The sequence below is a fragment of the Lagenorhynchus albirostris genome, chromosome 14, assembly GCF_949774975.1.
Source record: "Lagenorhynchus albirostris chromosome 14, mLagAlb1.1, whole genome shotgun sequence".
NCBI lineage: Eukaryota > Metazoa > Chordata > Mammalia > Artiodactyla > Delphinidae > Lagenorhynchus > Lagenorhynchus albirostris.
Genome location: NC_083108.1, coordinates 70,930,690 through 70,953,802, shown reverse-complemented (window position 1 = coordinate 70,953,802; position 23,113 = coordinate 70,930,690). Strand labels below are relative to the sequence as shown.

The window sequence follows — 23,113 nt, the reverse complement described above, 5'->3', positions numbered from 1 at the left end:
AAACACTTGTCTCAATAGATATCTGCTGAAACATACAGGAAAATGACAGTGTTTAAATTCTGAAAATAATCTTGACACACTTAGCAACCAACATCAGAAACTTCACTGCAGGATTTCCTTCACTCAAGGAAATAAAAGTTCGGCATCTAGAGAAACACAGATTCTACAGGAAGTGTAATAAGACTTTTCCCATTAACTCTAGAGGCTGTGTTTTAAACCAGTAACAGACTACCAGTATCACAATTTAAAGAGAAAACCTTCTAGATGAGGGTTTGTTGTCGTTGTTTTGCTTTTGTAGTGCCGAGTATTCCTAGTTTCCTGATTATCTGAAGATTGGTTACCTTAAAAGAGTTCCTTGTTGCGTGGGGAAAACAAAGGTGTCATACCATGAAAACATTCACCAGTGAACTGGCCAGTGTTAAATCTGCAACCTCCCAAATATCCCTGCCCACACAACTAGCAACATCTGCTCTTGCCTCTCCAAGGGCAGGGCTAGTCTAAGTCAGTCCTCAGAGGACACCTAGGGGTTTGGAAGCAGTGCAAATATACTACAAAGCAGTCACAAAGTTTGCCAAAGTTACAGGAGAATATGAAATCGATCAAAATAATACTGGTGAATTGCTTGAGCCATTTCCAAAGCCACTGTGGCATGAGGATCTTGCCAAATTAATCGGGCCAGAAAAAATCTGCAAGGATAGAGGCATGATACATTCCCAAAGAGAGTGATTTGATAATCGAATGGTTAGGAGAAGCCCTACATAAATGAAGTCCTCTTAAATGGATGAAATCCATCCTTAATGGATGAAGTCCTCAAAGAGTGTAACAAATTGATCCTCTGATCATGCTATGAAAAGCCAAAGGTGATGCTCCCGTACAGCTCTGTTGGAAAAATGAGGTCCTCAAAAAGAAAAGGAATCAAATTTGATTTATTCTTTGCTTTAAGAATTAGTACAAAGTTTGTTAAGTATAAAATGAGATTATGAGATTCTTTTATCTTCCTGATTTAGCTGCATTTTTCAAAATAAATTTCCATCAAGTCGTCTTTTCCTCCATGATTTACTATGATACGCTGGTCTTCATTTTACAATATTCACTTTACAAGACATGGCTCTCTTTCTTAAATGATGTCCCTGCTTTGTACTCTACCAAGTGACCTCCGTTCAAGCCAGGCCCAGAGAGAAGAGAAAAATCCAAAAACCTTGGGGCAAAAAGGTGCTAGTGACATCAAACACTGAGAGGTGCTAGACATCCTGAGCATCCCACACCCTAGTGCCGGTTGCAAAAAAATTAGTGCTGGGAAGTTAAATTCTGGAAGCCACTTTGTACAACACTACATCCTAGGATTGCTCATAGAAATGGTCTGAACTATTTCTGTAAGGGAGGATGTTCATTCATTTCGCAGAAAACAGTTCTCGGGATGGAAGGCAGGAAGGTGCAAAAAAAGTCTTTTCCAAACTAGTTCTGAGAGCAGAATGAAGTACCATAGGTTGTGGACTCAGATAGACAGTGTGTTTCTATCACACTAGACCAGAAGTTCTCACCGCAGCTGTGCATTAGAATACCCAGGGGATTCACTGAATGACATTTAATCACCAAGGAATGTTTAAAACAACCCTGATGGAAAATATTTCTACAGTGGAAAGATCTGTCACCACCTTCACCTAGTGATCAAATTCGCATCACTAACAGTGAAGCAATGGACAACGTGCGTCTGCTGAGATGATGCAGGACGCCTACACAGAGCATCTATGCAGTGTCCTTACCGAAAATATTTAATCTCAATCTACTGCTCTAGCATCTTCACACTGTTAATTTTATGAAAAGAAGTAAGAGTCTAGATTGAAAGAAACATAATAACCGATGCATGATTTTATCTTAGTTGGAAGAAACTGCTATAGATAGTATTTTGAGGACAATGGAAAATTTGACTACGGACTAGATGATATAAGGAAATTATTGTTAATGTTTAAGGTTCAATATGGCAGCACGGTGTAAGAAAATACTCTTCTTTTTAGAAGCTACTTGCTGAATTATTTGGGATGGAAGTGCTATAAAATCGCAAATTGCTTTAAAACGGTTCAGCAGCAGTTAGATGACAGAACAGATATAGCAAAGTGGTAATAATTTTTTAATGTGAGTGAGGCATGTAACGATCTTGATCCAACTTTTCTGAAAACTGAAAATGTTTATAATAAAAAAAATTATAAGAAAAAAAAAATAACACCACCCTGATGTCCAGGTCCTGCTCTAGACCAATTAAATATGAATCTCTGGAAAGTAGAGCCCAGGCATTTGTGTGTTTCAAAAGCTCCTTGGGTGATTCTAACTTCAGTCAGGGCTGAGAACCACTCACCGAGATATTGGTTACTTTACCAAGATGATATACCTGCCAGGAGTAAAAGGAGGGGTCAAGAAACCAATCAGTAGAATACCTCCACCATGGTAATGAGAAAGTTACTGAACACCCCACAGAAGTCCCCCAAACACCCCTGATCCCGCCCTCCAAAGGGCCACCAGAACCAGGTGCTGGTCTTTCCAACCTGTGAGAGGTATTTATACAGCTGGGGATCTCGCTCAAGTCCCAGGTAAGCAAGGAGCTCTTCTTCTCCACCCTCTAGCAGCTGGTAGAAGATGTGGAAATTCCGCTCACCCTGATTTTGATAGACGACTCGAGACTTTTCTATCAAGTAACTGATGATATGGCCGCCTACAGGAATGCCCTTCAAAAGAGAACAAAAAATTCGGGGAAAAAAACCTCCAATAATCAAACCACTCTCTTACTGGTGTCTTCTGATGAACTGAAATTCTGAATTTGAATCAAGTCTGATCTAACGATCTTCTAGGATTAGTGTTTTCTGGGTTCCGTTTCAAAAAGAGTTTTGCCTACGCCCACGGTCATGAAGATATTTTCTGTGTTTTCATCTAGAAGCAACTGTTTTACCATTCACGTTTAGGACTATGATCTATCATTATTCAATTTTTGTATATGGGGTGAAGTTGAGGCCAAAGATCTCTTTATCCTCCATATGGATTTCCAGTTGACCAGCACCATTTATCGGAAAGACAATTCTACGTATACTGAATCACAGTGGTGCTTTGGTCGTAAGTCTGGTGACCATATACGTGAGTGGGGCAGGGGGAGGGGTCTTTCTCAACTCTCTTCTGGTCCATCAGCCTCTTTATATATTCTTGTGCCAACATCACACTGTCTTAATTATTGCTTTAAATAAGCTATCCAATAAAGGGTTTGTGTTCCAGGACATATATAGAACACTTGCAAATCAATAAGGGGGGAAAAAAAAAGATAGCCCAATTAAAAATGAGCAAAAGACTTTAACATACAAGAGGGTTTTTAAATGACCAACGGGCAAAATTTCATTAAAAATCAGGGAGATACAAATTTAAACTACAGTGAGAAACCACTATACCCCACCAGAATGCCTAAAACTAAAAGGACTGACAATACCAAATGTTGGCAAAAGTGTGGAAAAACCGAAACTCTCAATTATAACATTGCTGGTAAGAACTCAGCAATGCCACCTCTGGATATATACCCAACATAAAGGAGTGTGCTTATATCTACTAAAAGAGGTACAAGAATGTTCACAGCACTATTTGCGATAGCCCCAAATTGGATACAGCCCAAATGTCCAACACAGGAGAACAGATAAATGGTGATAAAAGTCGAGCAATCAAAAAATGAACAATTCCATGCAGCAACATGGTTGAATCTCACAGACGTGTTGATTGAAAGAGGCCAAACACAAAAGAGAACAATTGTATAATTCCATTTTTCTGAAGTTCAAGAAGCAGCAAAATTAATCTGTGATTATAGAGGTCAGAACAGCGATCACCTTTGGGAAGGGGGGGTATTGTCAGAGACAGGTAGGAGAACCTTCTAGGTGCTAGAAATTTTTATATCTTGATCTGAGTGGTGGTTACACAGGTAGATTCATATGTAAAAATTTATCAAGCTGTATACATGACTTGTGTCCTTTTTACTATGTGTTGAATTTCAATAAAAAGTGAAAAAATATATATCGTTATTAAATTTTTTTCAAAGTCTATGCACACACCACCAGAAACCCATGTTCCAGCCTCTGGAAAACCCTGAGTCAGTCTGTCCTCATCGCTACACTGAACACTCAGCCAGTTACTGTTCTCTAGCCTAAGTGTCATTTTGTCACTTGGAATTATATGTCCTTGAGAACTTTGTCTACCCCTCCTACTTGCATTAGCCTCATTTAAACTCTGTGTACAACACAACCACATTCATTCATTGTGTTGTCTCTGGCTACTTTCACGCTACAAGAGCAGAGTTGAGTAGTTGAGACAGAGGCTGTATGGTCCATAAAGCCTAAAATATTTACTATCTGGCCCTCTCCAAATAAGTTTGCCAACCCATGTCATATAATTATGTACACATAAGCAATATATTGTTTACTTTGGAATGTTTTCAAGTTTTATAAGAAATGGCATCACACTGACACCCAGTACGTTCTCACGACCCGTCTACGTTGTGCGTAGCTGGCGTTCACATGCTCTCACTGCCATAAAACCTCTCATTGTGTGAGCATCCCGCAATTTGGCCGTTCTCCTGTTGATGGGCATTCAGCTCTCTCGAGATGTGTTGGTTCTTTTCCAGTCCCTTTACCATCGTGAGCAGTGCTGTTGTGGGCATGTTTGCACATCTGTAGGAATATCTCCAGGCGGGGAATGGCTCCATCTTAGATTATGTGATTTCAACATCACAAGATGATACACTGTTTTCCAAATGGAAAACAATGTACTCCCCGCCAGCAATGTGTGAGAGTTCCTAATGATCCACATCTTTACCAACACTTGGTATTATCAGACTTTTTAATTTTTGCCCACATAGTAAAATATGTCATCGTGGTCTTTATTTGCATTTCCTAGAACTAGCACTAATCCTGGATTTTTCAATTTTTTGAGCCAATAGATGCCCTTCCTCCCTTAAGGTGCCTTGAGATGGGTTTCCACTGCTGGCAAGTTCAGGGGTCCCCATGAAGTAGTAGTAGCAACTTCAGTGTACCTTAAAGTCAAACTGTATGTCCATGTATTTTCCAAATCTGCTGGAGTTGTCATTCCGGAGTGTTTTGGCATTTCCAAAAGCCTTGGAATACAAAGGGAGGGGAGACTGAACCAAATTGTCATTCACTGCCATTTAAGTCATTCAGTGTCATTCAGTGTCACTTAACGTGTCACTCAATGACATTAAGTGTCATTCAGTGCCGTTTAAGTCATTCGCCATGCTCGTCGAATCCCTGACCCTAACTGACATGCTCACTGGAGGAGGGGAGGGGGAACCAGGAATGAAAGCCATACTTTGTCTTCTAAGAAGGAATCACTATTTACAGAGGATTTGATGCCAAATATTGGGGCTGGACCCACAGAAAAGAAGGGAAAAATACCTTCTCCCTAGAGTCCAATCTAGGAATAGATTAGAACTGGCCTAAGGAGAGGCAGATAGGACCCTAGGCCCTTGCTGTTCTAGAAGGGCACAGTTATTGGCCCCCATCACCAGACACCTTCCTATATCAAAGATGTAAACTGTTCAGCCCAAAGGTCTACTGGGAAAATCCCTTCAACCATAAACACCTTTTACGCAAAGAGCAACCAAAACACAGGAGAAAATAACGTGTTCAAAATCATCCAGCAAGTCAGTGAATTGCAATAGTAGAAATAATAATCAAAAAGATTTTAATTAAACAATAAAAATATTAATGAATAATAAGAGTATTATTTTAGTGCTTACCAATTCTGCTGTGTGGTTTTTATGCATTCATCTTGTTTAATCCTCAAAACCTCTTTAAGAGGCAGGTACTACGAGTAGACCCATTCTCCAGATGGGGAGTGACTGCAGAAGCTTGCTGGTGCATGACTGCCCCAGCGTTAGTCTCCAGGCCTGCTGGACTTCAAGGTCACGCCCTTCAACCACAATACTACCCACGTGATCCACTGCCCTCTTCTTAACTTCCAGACCTGCCCATTTTGACCGACCTCCCCGAACAGAAGATTCTTCTTACTTAGTGACCTCCCTGGCACTGCCCTCTCTAGGTCCTCAAAGATCGCTCACCTCCAGCACCGGATTGGAGAGTAGCAGTCTGTCACGGGCTATTTGTAGTGACTCAGTCATTGGGCAGGTCACTGCAAAATACTGGAGAATCTTCTTGGAGGCCTCCGTTTTCCCTGCCCCGCTCTCTCCAGAAATGAGGATGAAGTGGTTATTTAGCTCAGAGCACATCATGCGGTAAGCGTTGTCAGCTATGGCGTAGCTGGGGAAGTAGTGAGACAGAAACGCAAGGAATGGAAGTGACTATAACACTCCTTCCCTTGACTCTGATGCCCACCAGAGCAGAAGGACAAAGTACCCTGCCTCCCAGAAGCCATGTCCAGATTGTGGTACAAGGCACTCAGTTCAGGCAGAGAGCAAACCTTCACCATGACCCATTGACTGATCCCTCACAGAGTGTACTAGATATCAAAACTCTAACAATAGAAGAGTTACAGTGAAGAATTGGGGCAGGAATAAAAAGATTTTTCAAAATTTACCAGTTTTTTAAAAATCTATCAACATTTCTTATAAGAATAAACTACATACTAAGTTACATCCCCAAGAGATGCTCTATTAACTGTAGGTGGAAATAACATTTTGTCTAAATATTGAGTAACTCAATAGATATAACATCTCGTGTTTCCTTCCCTTCAAAACCTAAAGTACTAAGAGTATAGAGACAGGAAGCCAAAAAGATTTGAAAAGCTCTGTGATAACTTTAGGACAAGAGGTAAAACTAGTATAAGGGCTTTATCTACAATATCAGAAACCAAAGCAGGAAGGTCTCCCAAGGGTATAACCTTAGTATGTGGCTGAATTTGAAAGCTGGGTATTTCAGAAATCACTGGTGGCGCTGAGGCAGAAAGGTTCATAGATGCCTTGGGAGTGGAATAGGTGAATCACCAAGAAAAATGAAGGGAGAACGTAGATAATTAGCCCAGAAGTCGACCAAGGAGGAGAACTGGGAAATTCAGCAAAGCCCAAGTCACATAGAGACCAGGCAGGAAATTGCTTTTCTTATGGATCTGAAGCCCTGCTAAGTCCCTACCAATGGGCATTCTTCTCAGCTGCCATGACATTCAGGTACCAGAAGAAGGCACTATAGCAATCCATTTCCAAGAGAAGACACCTCCCTGGCCACATTTAGATTTCTCAGGAGTCATACAAAGATTCTACTTCTCATCATATTTAAGCTTAGATTTGATCTGCTGTTGTTTTCCACTCTGTTGAAAGGCAGCAGTTTAAGTGAGATACACAACCTAATGAGCGTGCATCACGGATGTACATGGTTGGGTGGATGGATAACGGATGGGTAGATGGATGGGTGGGTAGATGGATGGGTGGGTAGATGGATGGATGGGTAGATGGATGGATGGGGAGATGGATGGATGGGGAGATGGATGGATGGGTGGGTGAATAGGTGGATGGGTGGGTATGTGGGTGGGTAGATGAATGGATGGATGGGTGGTAGGTGGATGTGTGGGGTGAAGGGACAGAGGGGAAAAAGAGGTAGAAAGCGAGACAAATACTCCTATTGCTGACCTCATGGGTGCTACTTACACATGCGGTGGCAGTTCAAAGAAATTGACCCCTTGATAAAGTTCCATCTGGCTCACAGTGTAGATTCCAAGCTCCTGGTATGGGTTCACAGACACAAGGAGGGTCCCAATATATGTCTAGAGGAATAGACCAAAGCACTAGTGAGGAATTTTGGGTGCAAATGGCTACAGTAAAAGACCATCACGTGCTATAATCCCCTTGTGTTCCTTCAGTGCTGGGACTATAACACGATAAATAAGACAGGTGGGGAGGGGGGTCTCTGCTGTCATGGAGCCTACATGGCATAGGCGGGCAGACAAAGAGCTGAGGGCCCAAGACTGCTTCAATGAGTGTGCTAAGAAAGGCATACATAGAGTAACGAGTGAGTGAATGACTAAGGAAGGCCACCCAGCTAGTGGGCTTTGGGAGGCTTCTCTAAGGAGATGACATCTGAGCTGAGACATGAAGGATGATGAGCCTGTCATGAAAAATGTAGGCAGGAAGGCATCTCAGGCTGAGGGGACATGTGTGGCTCTGCATTGGAGGCCAGTGAGGGAGGCGAGACTAGAAAATGGTAGAGAGGATGTTGGGGAGGGTGTCAGGAACTGGGGGGTTCATTCCACATGCAATGGATGTCAGAGAGCCCACTCCCCGCTACTGAAATGAAACACTGGCCTGAACTATCACGTAAAAGAGATGACTTTGAGGGTGTGCACCATGATCTGACGGATTCATGTTTCACAAAGGTCCTTCTGGTGACTGAGTGAAAGCAGGGCAAGCATATATACCTGCCATCTAAAACTGGGCAAACACTCCCACTACTTGCATTTATTTCTCTAGATCTCATTGTTGGATTCAACTAATATTCAAGTGTTTGAAGTACTTATATTTGTAGTATAGCCACTAAAGAAAGCTTCTTGGAATATGATTATGAATAAAAGTTCTAAGCTCTTATATATAAAAATAAATATTTAGGCTCCTTTAAAAATACATCTGGAGGGCTTCCCTGGTGGCACAGTGGTTGAGCATCCGCCTGCCGATGCAGGGGACAAAGGTTTGGGACACGGGTTCGTGCCCGGTCTGGGAAGATCCCACATGCCGCGGAGCGGCTGGGCCCGTGAGCCATGGCTGCTGAGCCTGCGCGTCCGGAGCCTGTGCTCCGCAACAGGAGAGGCCACAACAGCGAGAGGCCCGCGTACCGCAAAATATAAACAAACAAACAAAAAAATACATCTGGAGCACGGGCTCTAGGTGCGTGGGCTTCAGTAGTTGCGGTGAAGCCCCGCACCGCAATGAAGAGTAGCCCCTGCTCGCTGCAACTAGAGAAAGCCTGCGTGCAGCAACGAAGACCCAATGCAGCCAAAAATAAATAAGTAAAATAAATAAATTTATTTTTAAAAATCCCAGTATTAAAAAAAAAATACATCTGGTACTCAGATATAGAGAATAAACTAGTGGTTACCAGAGGGGAGAGGTTGGGAGGAGCAAGATATAGGTTTGGGGGTGGGATGTACAAACTATTGGGTGTAAGATAGGTTCAAGGGTGTATTGTACAACACGGGGAATAGAGCCAATATTTTGTAAGAACTGTAAACGGAAAGTAACCTTTAAAAATGGTATAGGGCTTCCCTGGTGGCGCAGTGGTTGAGAGTCCGCCTGCTGATACAGGGGACACAGGTTCGTGCCCCGGTTCGGGAAGATCCCACATGCCGCGCAGCGGCTGGGCCCGTGAGCCATGGCCGCTGAGCCTGCGTGTGCGGAGCCTGTGCTCCACAACGGGAGAGGCCACAACAGTGAGAGGCCCGTGTACCGCAAAAATAAATAAATTAATTAAAATGGTATAAAAAAATATATCTGGTATTTTCAGATTCTGAGTTTGTTGTTGCTTTTCATTTCAGAGTCTCAAAGACTGGAGGTACTCAAGCCTACATTAAATTATGCTAAAATCATTCCAACTATTGTTTCCAATCTCTAGGACAAAGTCAGAGAACCGGATCACAGATGAGTATTTTGACTAAAACTCTGCATCGCTTCCATCAGTAGAAATCTTCCAGGATAGAACACAGTTTCTGAAATTTACCTGTTCAGACTGGAAACATTTCGTTTATCCATGATGATCCTATCATCCCACTTATACTTCCCCAAACCATACTATTTCTCTTCTGCTTATACATAAACTTATAGATGAAATCTATTTCCACAATTAAAAATGTACACTCTGAGAAACACTTTGTTTCTTTTGGTAACCTTGGTTTCCACATGTAGACTGTCACGGGCACTATTACAAACAAAATAACTATAAGAAAAAATTTTTTTTAATATTTTTAAACTGCTTCTGATCATCTCATTTACTCTTTAGCAAAAGCTAATAAAATTAAACAATAACACACACACATACACACACACACACAGAAACACTGTTGAGTGCACCCTTAAAGGAATTTACCTGAACAGCAACCAATCAAACCAAGGTGGAGTGATAAATGGAGATCTTAATAAAAATTGACCATTAGAAGCAAGGAGACCAACTTGAACAGAGTTCTGGTAAAATACTGCAGTCTTGACCCTTGAAGATTCCTGGGATATGGTGGACATCTCTTATTTTTGCCTGCCTGCCATCAAGTCCCCCTTCTTCCAACAGATTCCTCTGAGAGAACTTCTCCAGCTCTCAGTCCATATCATGAGGTCAGGGGACCACTGACCTCATCCCTCACCTCTAGAAGTGGGCCTGGGAATAGCCTGACCAGTCAGAATATTCCTCTACCTATGCGGGTTGGTTCAGAGACAGACACATGACCCAACATGGGCCAATCAGAGCCGACCATCCTCCGTCTCCCAGAAGACTTGCTCCCTTCTCAGTAGCAGCTTTAAGAGGATAACGTATCAGCCTGGTTCCGCTGGCAGTCACCTCACCACCATGCAGAGAGGCTGCTCCAGAAGGAAACTGACGCAAAAGAAAGCAGAGGGATGGGAAAGGGTCCTCAAGACATCACCCTAGACCCTAGATCTATTTCTGGACCCTGAAGCTACTTAGGTTGATAGATTCCCTCTTGCAGCTTAGGCCAATTTAAGTTGGGTCTCTGCCACCAGCAGACATAAAAGTCTTAATTCAAAGAATCAAAGCGTACCTGACAGTGGTCCCTCGACACCCCCCTTTAATGCCTAACCTAATTAGAGTGATACTGTTCACGATCATCGAGACAAGACCAGAAGGGAGCCACCACTCTAGGAAAAACAGCTGAGAAATGGGTTACATTACATAGATGAGGTTCTCGCTGAAACGCTTGCGAAGGTTGTCCAGAAAAGCAGATTCACTGGTGTAGGCATCCAACAGCACAAAATCCTGCACCCCGACCTTGTCCCGGGCAGTCAGCGCGCTTTCCATGTGCAGACGAATGTGCTTCCGCCGCACTTCTTCTTTCTACAGGAAACAGAACATTCCTCAGCAACTCACTTATTCTGTCATTTTTATTGCACGTCTAAAATGGAAATAGCAAGATCCCAAACCCTGGGGATAGCTGAGAGCAGAGATTAAATTATGCTCTCTTCATTAAGCATTTATGATCCAGTTAGGGATACAAGTAATGATAGTAAAAGCAATAACTGTAGTAACAGCGGCTGCTGCCAGGAACTGAGCATTTACTGTTAGTCACTACACTAAATGCTTGACATGTATTAACTCTCTTGATCCTCATTCTGACCCTATGCTCTTATCATGCCCATTCTACAGGCCAGAAAACTGAGGACAGAGAGGTTATAAAACATGTCCAAGACCTGCCAAAAGGCAGAGCCAGGATATGCACCCAGATAGCCTGGCCCTATAGCCTGCTTTCCTGACCATGATGTACTCATTGAATGTTAGTTGCCTAGACTTCCTATGTAATTCCCAGATGAGTGATGAGAACGTTGGTCAGAAGGAGACTATCTTGTTGCAGAGGAGTATTTCAACATCAACAAAGGACAAACTTGGAGGGTCTCCTCCCAAAGGCTGGGCTTCAGACCTCCCCGGAGAAGGTTGGTGGCAGCCCACTGGATGGTGGAGAATCTTGCTAGGTTACTAAGTCCAGACCAGGCAGCAGAACAACCCTCCCAGGAACAGACGAGCAAAGGGAGCCAGATCACCGCTGGGTGGGAGACCTGGTGCTGCCCTGTTTGGGTTGGGAGGGCCGTGGGAAACAGCTCTCCAGGGCTCAGGTAAGCTGAGGCTGGGGGTGTGCAGAGGGAGTGGGGAGCTGCTGTGGGTAGGAGGGCTGGAGTGTGTGATGTCTGTACTGGGAGGACTGTGGCAAGGTGGTGACCAGGCCAGGGCTGCAAAGTCACTAGGGACTCCGTGCTCTGGGTACCCAGTCCGTGTATGTCTGCCCACCACATCCCACTGTGCAGCTGACAGCAGCTGAAAGGCAAGGAAAAGCAAAACATCACAAAAGGAGCCGTGAGGAGAAACCTTCTGCTATTGCAATGCCCTTCCAGCACCTTCTAGTGACAAAGACTGACATCATGCCCTCTTCAAGGAGAAATGCGTAAGGAGTCCACTTCATTATCCCAGAGCAGGTACAGAAGGGTGAATTTGGATCTGAGAGACAATAAATGGACACCTGGCACATATGGCTGTGCAAAGGTCCTAGAATAGCCGCAACCATCTTGGAAAAGAAAAACAAAGCTAGAGGACTCACACTTCTTTAGATAATCAAGACTGTGTGCCAACTGATTTTTGTCAAAGGTACCAAAACAACTTGGTGCGGAAGAGGAAAATCTTTTCAACCAATGGTGTACAAACAACCAGATATCTATAAGGAAAAACTGAATTTCAACCCCTACATCAGACTACATACATATGTATATTATACAATAAAATATATTGTACAGTATATACATTTATATATGTATACATAAGTATATAGAGTTAATATATATTAATTTGAGATGGATTTTAGATCTAGATATAAATGCAAGATCTGTAAAGCTACTAGGAGAAAATAGAGGGGAATATCTTTGCATCCAGAGAAAGGCAAAATTTTCTTAGGACACAGGAAGAAATAACTGTAAGAGACAAAAAAAAAGAAATTAGAACTTCATCAAATATAAACCTTCTCATCAGAAGATACTGTTAAGAAATGAATCAGCAAGCCATAGACTGGCGAAAAGATGTTCATGAACTAGATACCTGCAAAGGATTTGTATCTAGAATAAAAGACTCCAACAGCTCAGTTTAAAAAAAAGCAAAAAACACAGAAATTGGGCAAAAGACTTGAATGGATGCTTCACAAAGGAAGATAGACAGATGGTCAATAAGCACATAGGAAAGTGCTCAACGTCATTAGTAATCAGAGAAATGCACATCAGAACCGCAATGAGATGCCACCAGAAGAGTTCAAATGAAAAAGACTGACGATATCGAACATTCCCAAGATTGTGGAGCAGACAGAACTCTCATACATTGCTGGCAGGAAGGTAAAGCGATGGAATCACTGGGGAAAAGTCTGGCAGTTTCTAATGAAGTTAACCAAACCTCTACCCTTTCATCCAGCAATTCCATTCCTAAGTATTTACACAAGAGCAATGTAGACGTATGTCCACAAAAAGACTGGAACATGAAGGTTTGCATCGAGTTTATTCATGATGGTCCGAAACTGGAAACAATCCAAATTCCTATCAACTGGAGAATGGTTGTGGAACATCTATACAATAGAATGAGTACAGCAATAAAATAGAAATGACAGGTATGCACAATGACACAGACATTATGCTGAGTGAAAGTACTCAGACACAAAAGACTGCATGCTGTATGATTCCATTTATATGAAATTCTAGGACAAGCAAAACTAATCGACAGTGAAAATCACAACAATTGCTGCCTGGTTATGGGGGGACTGACTGGCCAAGGACATTTTTGGAGTGATGGAAATATACTCTAACTTGAGAGGACTCTGAGTTACATGGGTGTATCTATTTATCAAGATAAATGGTTACAATGTTGTACGTTATGATACATGTACAGTTTGTTTTAAAAAGAACCATAAAAAATAATCAAGTGGGGAGAGGACGGGGAATAGGTAGAGGTAAAAATGATAACCGGATGGCAGAATGTTCATAATTGTTGAAGCCAGGTGATGGGTACAGGAGGGATTATACTCTTCTGTTTACTTTGTACTTGCTTGCAATTTTCCATAATGAAAAGTTTTAAAAAACAAGATCACCACCAGGTGTCTCCCTTCACTAGCTAAATGGAGCTAGAAGGCGCAATCACCTGCTCTCTAAGAATGAAGACGATGCATTTAGATCAAACTATATTAGTGATTACAAATATTCCCGTTTCAAATATTTTTTATAAGGGAGGCAGTATAGCATAGTGATGAAGCACAAGGACTTTGGAACATGAGTCTTTCCAGTTTCAAATCCTTGGGAAAGTCTCTTAATCTCTCCAAGCCCCAGTCTGTTTCACGTCTGTAAAATGGAATATAATTGTACCTACTTCATAGGGTTATTGGTTTGAACAGAACCATGGAAAGCTCTTGGGACAGTGCCAGATACAATATCAGCTCTGTGAGTACTGGCTTCTGTTCTCATTAGTATTAATAATTCGATTATTAGAAACAAGACCATAATAAAGCAAAAAAGAAATCCGCTGGTAAGTAGTCAACAAGCCCCATATTAAATTAGGAGTGGGCTGGAGTCTGAAGTAATCTCTGGAGCTGTACCCACAAATATTACTGCAGCTGGACCTCTGTGGGTGGAGGGTGCAGAGATTCTAACACAGCTTCTTTCTTATTCCAGTCCTAGAGATGGGAGCCGCAGCATGCTTACAGGAGTGAGTCCTGCAGTCAGCCCCAGCGCCTTATGCGACCTTCCAGCCCAAAGAGATTTGACAAAGCCTCTTAGATTAAGGAATGTGACAATAATTTTAACTTGCAAGGGCCAAAGCACAGTCTATCCATGTCAGCCTGGAGTTTTGTTTGTCGCAGTATTTCAATGCTAATATCTGGATTTCTTTTATCTAGTTTGTTTCAAAATACCTTTAGAAGGGTGTGAACAAGCTAGAGGAGCCTAATGATATTGACAAGAATGGTCAGAAGGATAAATATGGGAGCAGAAAGGGGAACAGTAATAAAGAAATGGAAGGATTTCAGCTTTGACCAAAAAGAAGACGATTAAGAGACTTTATCAAGAAGAGAACATTAACACCATAAATGACCAGATAAGAGGGAAATTAAAGAGTGAGAGGTCTTTACTATACCTATGAAAGAACTCCATCTTTGGGGTGATAAAACTGTAGTAGGTACCACCGCGCAAACACACACAGCAGTGATCACAAACTCTGCTACCTAAAGAGCAGGTACTGGGATTCAGTCAAGCTGCAGGTGGCCGGGACTCACTTAAGACTAGGGAGTGAATGGCCATCTGTGTGCAGCCACTGCTCGGTTTTGGCTGGTTGACGGATATACGGCTTGTGTTGCCAAACCTTTCAATTCCTTAAGAAAAGTTTAAAACGTAGAATTTTATGTAAAGTCCTATAGCATGTATTTAGCCTCATGGGACACTAGTTTGCAAGCTCTGCAGCAGACACTGCAAAATAGAGCAGGCCACCCTTTGTCTTGGATGGTTTAGGTGTTTCACTCATCTGAAGGCAAGGGATTCAATGAGATGCTCCCAACGGGACCACTGTTTTGGAAGCATCATGTTGTCAATGGTGATCTGATCATATCACCTTCTGCACAATCTACTGCTCGACCCAGTGTGTCCGGGGGATGGAGAGCAGTGGGGGAGGTGGGCACAATGTGAATAAAGATGGTGAGAAGCTTTGGCAGCAACAGAAATGCCTGCCAGATGTTCCATGGGCTGCCCCACATTTCCCCTTGCAGTTAGGTGGTGTCACATAACTACTTCTAGACAACAGGTTGTGACTAGAAGTGACATTTGTGCCAGACCCTTTAGTGGGTTATAGGACTCCTTCAGTGCTGCAATGATTGAGAACTTCTCTCATTGAATGCATGAGCCACAAAACCGAAGTAGCCTAGATTCCCGAGTCATCACATGGAGAAGTTCTAAAGAATCATCCAGACCCTAGTAGAATTTGTGAACACAAGAAATAAACGTCTGTTATGGTAAACTTCTGAGAGTTGGGGGGCTGTTTGTTACTGTAGCCTAAGGCTGCTTAACCTGACTAATACAGATGCTAAAAGGCTTTTCCATTGGTAGAATAGCAGTTTGAATATGAACCACAGCTCTTGCATGTTAAACTCAGCCAACAGGTTTGGCTACTATCCTTAAGCTTGGAAAATGAGAAGGAGGCATTTTTTTAAGGGAGAAAATAAGCCCTAGAGTTGTAGCTTTTGAATTTTATTTTATACTTCAGAACACTTTGTTCAAGGTAAGTCATAAGAAACCTCAATATACAAAATTAAAAAGCAGAGCCTTTCGGATTAAGGTGGAAGGGAAAGTCTCCTTGGAAGAGAGTCTGAGGAGCCCTGAGGGCAAAGGAGAGTTTGCAAACCCCTGCATGTCCCCTGTATCATGTTCCCCAATCTTCATTATTTGATGACTTCCTTTACATTTATAGTCATATCAGTATAGCACCAGTACTATTTTTTACCTCAAATGTTTCCTTAAAGAGCTTTTTTCCTGTAAATATATACAGTTAAAGTTTTATTATGAAAAAATGTTCACACAGAAAATTATCAAACGCATACCAAACCCAATGTACCCATTACTCAGCCTCAACAAATACCAACCGACGGCCCCTCTTACTTCAGCTATGCCTCACCACTCCTCCCAACACTGGAGGGATTCCTTCAAGGTAAGTCACAGATACCATATCACTATCTATAAATATTTCAGTAGCTATCTCTAAAAGGTAAAAAGCTCTTAAATTATATGTACACAACACTATTATCATATATAAAGACCTTCACAATAATTCCTTAATGTTAATTATCATACACAATCAGTGTTCAAATTTCTCTATCTTATAGGATATTGGTATAGTTGGTTTGCTCAAATTAGGATCCAAACAAGGTCTACACATTGAATTTCGTCAATGGGTCTTTCAAGTCTCTCTTGTTCTAGGGCTCCCTCTCCTTTTTTCTTGCAGTGTATTTGTTGAAGAAATTGGACAATTTGTCCTGTAGAATTTCCCACCTTCTGGACTTTTGTTGATTGCATACTGATGGGGTCATTTAACATGTTTTTCTTTGCCATGCATTTCCTAAAAACTGGTAGTGTGACCTAGAGGACTTATCAAATACAGGCTTGAGTTTTACCCTGGCAAAAAGACTTTATAGGTAGTGAAGTGTACTTCCAGTGGAAGGCACATGAGGGCTCGCTGTCATTTTGAGATGTCAGTGCTCTTATACACATTGCCTAAACCCACATTTTCTTAGAAGACTGCAAAAAAATGGTAATGTTCCACTTCTACCGCTTCTTCATTTATTAGCTGGGATCTTTCTATAAAGAGAAACCTTATCAATTACTTGGTTACCCTGAGGTACAGTTTGAAAAAAGAAAAAAAAAAAGGCAGGATAAATGCTTGATTTCCCATTTTCAGAGTAAGTTAGTTCTGTAGCATCCTTCAAAGGGGACAATGAGTTTTTAATATTATGAGCTAGTAGGTTTAAATGTATTTGATATATTTCATTCCGTGATAATTATTTATCCTTACTGATGCTAAAATTATCTGATTTTTGGCCAGTGGGAACCTTTTAAGTGGGCTCTTGAGTCCTTTTGACATGGCCTTAATAGTCTTTGATAGCTTCCCATGCATATCAAATTGCCAAGCTGTTTTTAGGTTTATTTTATATATTCTCAGCTCAGACCTTGAATCTACCCAAGGAGCTCTGGTTTCTTTCAGTGGGGAGGTGGTAGATACCATAATCAGACACTAGGGGCGCTCATTGCCACTGGGTTGATCATTGTTTCTAAGGCTTTTCACTAGAGAGCAAGGAAGTATTCTTAAAATAATATACATCATGAGTTTATTCTGATTCTACCAATTCATATACACAACTAAGGGGCTTGTGCTTAAACTTATTTTACTTATATCTCTTCCTCTTTCTCCTATCTAAAATTCCAGTTCAGTGACACGGTCAATTACTCATTGGCTTTATTCCACAATACACACAACCGTCTCAAAATAGCAATATGAACACCATCATCAACATGATTATTGAAGACAGTTTGAAATTTTTTAAATTATTCAGAATGTACTTCACTGGGTTTGTATAGGCACATTACTGTGTTTTTAAGCTCCCTTGAAATAGTTGATTTCCATGTGGCCATCTATACCAGCAACCAGATACATATTTAGGTTCATTCTTGTTTTTTTTTTTTGCGGTACGTGGGCCTCTCACTGTTGTGGCCTCTCCCGTTGCAGAGCACAGGCTCCGGACGCGCAGGCTCAGCGGCCATGGCTCAGGGGCCCAGCCGCTCTGCGGCATGTGGGATCTTCCCAGACCAGGGCACGAACCCGTGTCCCCTGCATCGGCAGGCGGACTCTCAACCACTGCGCCACCAGGGAAGCCCATTCCTGTTGTTTTATTCCTTATTTGGGGAGACTAATTTTAAAATTTTGTTTTATCATTATGTAAAATGTATTTAATGGTGCCAAAGACAAAATAAGGCATATTCAAAGAGCTAGCTCCCATGCCTGTCCCTTCCACCCTATTCCCTTCTTCCCACTGTAAACAACCATTTCAAAAGCTTTAAAATGCTAAAATTGTTTCTTTTCTTAAATGGAAGCAAATACACACGTAGATTTGTTTCCCCCCTTTCTTAGGCATATGCTTGGAAACTCTACATGCTATGTTTCCACCTGTCTTTTCATTGGGAAATCTATCCGGGAGATCCCTTCAGAGTTGTTTACAATGACATTCCTCATTCCTTTTTAGATGCAAAGTACTCCACTGTATGTTCATACTATACAGTTGACCCTTGAACAAACATGGGTTTGAACTTTGTGGGTCCACTTAAATGCAGATTTTTTTCAAGAGTAAACTGCTTTTCAGCAGTACTACGGGACCTGTGGTTGGTTGAATCTGCGGAGGATCAACTATAAGTTATAAGTGGATTTTCGACTACACAGAGGGTCGGCACCCCTAACCCCCATGTTGTTCAGGGGTCAACTGCACTATAGTTTATTCAGACAGTCTAACAGTGGAAGACCTTAACTAACCTCTGTCAGCACCTGACAGAAAACAATGGCCAAAACATCGGTAGGACAGAGAAAATCTAAACAGCACAATTAGCTAACACAAGTATAACACTACACCCAACAATCGCACAGTATACATTTAGCACATAGAGCACTGACAAAAATTGACCACCACCTGGGTCATAAAGCAAATCTCAGATTTCAATGGATTCAAATCATGCACAGCTTAATCTTGATTAAGCCTCACTGAACCTGATCAGGCCAACGCTTCAAAAGCATAGAACTTTCTGAGAGGATGAAAATATTCTGCAGCTTCACTGTCCAATGCAGCAGCCATGAGCCACAGTGGCCTCTGAGCATCTGAAATATGATGAGACCGAGGAACTGAAATATTAATTTAATTTTAATTAATTTAGATTTAAATAGCCAAAGTTGGCTAGTGACTAGTGTTTAGGCTGCACAGGTCTGGAATCTAATTTCCAATTCAAAGGAAAACAAAGAATGAGAAACACTTTTAAAAAACCGCTACCGCCACAATCACCTAAATTCAGCCTGGGAAATTCTATAGAACAAACGATCTAGTTTCTTCATCATTTGTGGAAGGACACTGCAAGATAGTCTGTATATTAAAAGAGTTGAAATAGGAAAATGCAAATCAAAATCACAATAAGCCATCACTTCATAGCCACTAGTATGGCTACAGTCAAAATGTCAGACAACTGCAAGTGTTGTCAAGGAAGTGGAAAAACTGGAACCCTCACACACTGTTGATGGAATATAAAATGGTGCAGCCACTTTGGAAAACAGCCTAGCAGTTCCTCAAAATGTTAAATATAGCCTTCCCGTATGACCCAGCAGTTCTCCTCTCAGGTATATACCCAAGAGAAATGGAAACATGTGTCCACACGAAAACTCATATAGACATGCTTACAGCAGCAATATTCATAATGGCCCCAAAGTGCAAACAAGCCAAATGTCCATCAACTGATGAATGCAAAAACAAAATGTAGTGTGTCCATACAATGGAATGTTAGTTGGCAATAAAAAGGAATGAAGTACTGATACATAACATGGATAAACTTTGAAAACACTATGCTAAGTGAAAGAATCTAGTCACAAGAGATCACATGATTCCATTTATATGAAATGTCCAGAACAGGCAAATAGAGAGAGATGGAAACTTAATTAGTGGTTGCCAGTGTTAGCCGGTTTGGGAGGAAATGAGAAGTGACTGCTATAGTATAAAAATTTTCTTTTTAAGGTGGTGAAATCGTTCTAAAATTGATTTTGGTGACGGTTGTACAACTGAATATACTGATAATAACAAACTTGAGTTGTACATTTTAGAGGGTGAATTGCCTGAATGGTATGTGAATTATATCTCAAAGATGTGACAAAAATCAAGATCTATATGTGAAAGGCAAAACTATAAATCTTTAGAAGAGAATGTAAAAGTTATCTTCATGACCATGGGGTAGGATTTCTTCATAATTCATACAAAAATATATCAACCATAAAGGGAATGACATGCAATCTTGACTGTATCAAAATCAAGAGCTTTTGTTTATCAAAAGATAGTTTAAAAGTGAAAAGAAAAGGTACAGGGTGAAAGAAAAACTATTTCTAGCACATAAAGAGAATTTACAGATGAATAAGAAAAACCAACCGGCTCAATGACAAACAGGCATTTTGTTGAAGAATGAAATGGCCAATAAAAATACAAAATAGGCAAATTTTTACCCCAATGGAATACAATTGCATACTTAACAAATTGGTAAAACTTTAAAAACCTGATGGGACAGGATAGCAAAAATGTCCAGCAACAGAAATTCTCAAACTCTGTGGATAGGAGTGTAAATTGGTACAACTACTTTGGAAAACAATTTAGCATAGCCTAGTAAAAGTTGAGGACACACACCCTATGACCAAGCAACTTCATTCCTCTTGTTTATGTGCAGTGAGGGACAAACACAAGAAGCACTCAGCAGCATTATTTGTAACAAGCAGGGAACAACCTCAAGTTCTAACAATAATAAAATACATGGCTATCACTATCACATAATGCTATAGCCATACCAAACAGTTATACAGAGCACATGCACTACCTCAAGTACTTTTCATATATGAATTCATTTGAAACCTTTCAACAACCCTATGAGGTAATAGGTACTTTACTGCCATTTTTCAGGTGTGAAAACTGAGGCTCAGAGAGGTTAAATAGCTTGCCACACAGATAGTATAGTTGACAGAGATTCAAACCTCAACAGTCTGATTCCAGAGTCCATGCTCTTTTTAACACACTCCAGAAGCACACGAGACAAGACTTCAAGAAATGGAAATACATGCCAGATCCTGGATAAGGAGATTCAACAAAGAGGTTTAATTCAACTATTATGTTGTGCACAGCTGTGAACGTGAATGAATCACAATTAGGCCCATCAACATGGTTCGATTTATACAAAAAAAAGCAGCATCGTTCAAAGAAAGCAAGTCACATAAGAATATACACATATATCTGTAGTTTCATTCTGCTTTAGTCAAGGTCCCAAACAAGCAAAATTAAGCAATATGTTGCTTAAGGATACATTCATGGGTGATCCAACTACCAGGAAAACCGAGGACTGTACTTAGTATCTTACACTGGGTGGAAGCATATAGTTATTATTCTTTAAGTCACACACATACATATTCTTTTCCATGTATGGTATTTTGCAATAAAAATATTTTTAAAAACTAAGCTAGGGCTTCCCTGGTGGCGCAGTGGTTGAGAGTCCGCCTGCCGATGCAGGGGACACGGGTTCGTGCCCCGGTCCGGGAAGATCCCACATGCCGCGAAGCGGCTAGGCCCATGAGCCGTGGCCGCTGAGCCTGCATGTCCGGAGCCTGTGCTCTGCAACGGGAGAGGCCACAACAGTGAGAGGCCCGCATACCGCGCAAAAAAAAAAAAAAAAACTAAGCTAACTTCATTTAGGTATATCAATACTAACTTCCTCAATAAGTGATTAGTAAACAGAATTCAGTGTAACAATAAAGGAATAGCAAAACGTGACCAAGTGGGATTTATTTCAGGAATTCAATATTAGAAAATCTATTAATAATAGATCTACCGTATCAACTGATCAAGAGTGGAAAAACTATGCATCTCATAGATTCTGAAATGGTATTTGATAAAGTTTCATTTCATTCTTGATAACTACATTTATCAAAAACAATAGAAACCAAAACAAATTCCAGAGGATCACAGATTGAAACATTAAAAAAGAAAATTATAAAATAAAATATTAGAAGAAAATACAGGTGAAGGGAGGAATGCCTTTCTAACTATGATACAAAATTCAGAAGCCACAGAAGAAAAGACTGATCAACTACACAGAAAAATTTCAGCCTAGGAAAAAACATCAAAAGCAGAGTCAAAAGATAAAAACAATTTTGGAAAAGAATATTTGCAACTCACAGCTCAGACAAATGACTCATTTCCTTAATATAAGAGCTTCCATAGATCAATAAGAAAAAGTCGAACACCCTTCCACATGCATACACCCCAAAAGTGGACAAAGGAGATAAACAATAATTCACAGAAAAGAACATGAAAATTTGTCTTTTAAACACAAGGACAAAATACTAACTTCTCTCCAAAGAGAAATGCTATTTAAAATATATCGAAATACTATTGAAATACCATTTCTCATTTTTATCAGTTTGATAGGTAAAGTTTGAGAACATACTCTTTGTGAGTATGGCAATGAAATGTAATTTGCTATTCATTCTTTGATGCAGTAATTTATATTTATCCTATTATATATGATCTCACAAAGATAAAATCCAAACATTCATCAATAAGGAAACAGGTAAATTAAATTATGGCACATGCAATACAATGGAACTCTATAAAGGTACAGCATCTCCCAAATAGGTTGCTACCATATAACGTGAGGTCACAATATATATATATTTTTAAATAAATTTATTTATTTTTCGCTTCATTGGGTCTTCTTGCTGCACACGGGCTTTCCCCAGTTGCAGCGAGTTCACGGTGTGCGGGCTTCTCATTGCAGTGGCCTGTCCCTGCGGAGCACGGGCTCCAGGCGTGCGGGCCCCAGTAGTTGTGGTTCGGGGGCTCTAGAGAGCAGGCTTAGCAGTTGTGGCTCATGGGCCTAGTTGCCCTGCAGCATGTGGGATCCTCCCAGACCAGGGCTCGAACCCCTGTCCCCTGCCTTGGCAGGCGGACTCTCAACCACTGTGCCACCAGGGAAGCCCACAATATTTCTTTAATAGATTTGTTGTAAGGATATGAGGTAGCACCAAATAAAAAGTAGTCCCTCCCCCAGAAGTAGTAAATAATAAAATAACAATGG

The 23,113-nt window shown here is 41.0% G+C and overlaps 1 protein-coding gene across 11 annotated transcripts in view; it reads right to left on the bottom strand.

The window, feature by feature from the left end:
* Window positions 1-23,113, bottom strand: part of MYO1H (myosin IH) — a 143,076-nt gene that overhangs the window by 35,561 nt on the left and 84,402 nt on the right. For all 11 annotated transcript variants that reach the window (XR_009534733.1, XR_009534738.1, XR_009534739.1 and 8 more), the window contains 5 exons: window positions 10,875-11,036; window positions 7,637-7,752; window positions 6,098-6,296; window positions 5,054-5,134; window positions 2,541-2,720 (listed from right to left, as the gene is read on the bottom strand). Coding sequence is in view for 3 of the 11 variants with exons in the window: in XM_060121163.1 (XP_059977146.1) it covers window positions 2,541-2,720; window positions 5,054-5,134; window positions 6,098-6,296; window positions 7,637-7,752; window positions 10,875-11,000 (702 nt within the window). In the remaining 8 variants the exon portion in view is untranslated. The remainder of the gene's footprint in view (window positions 1-2,540; window positions 2,721-5,053; window positions 5,135-6,097; window positions 6,297-7,636; window positions 7,753-10,874; window positions 11,037-23,113) is intronic.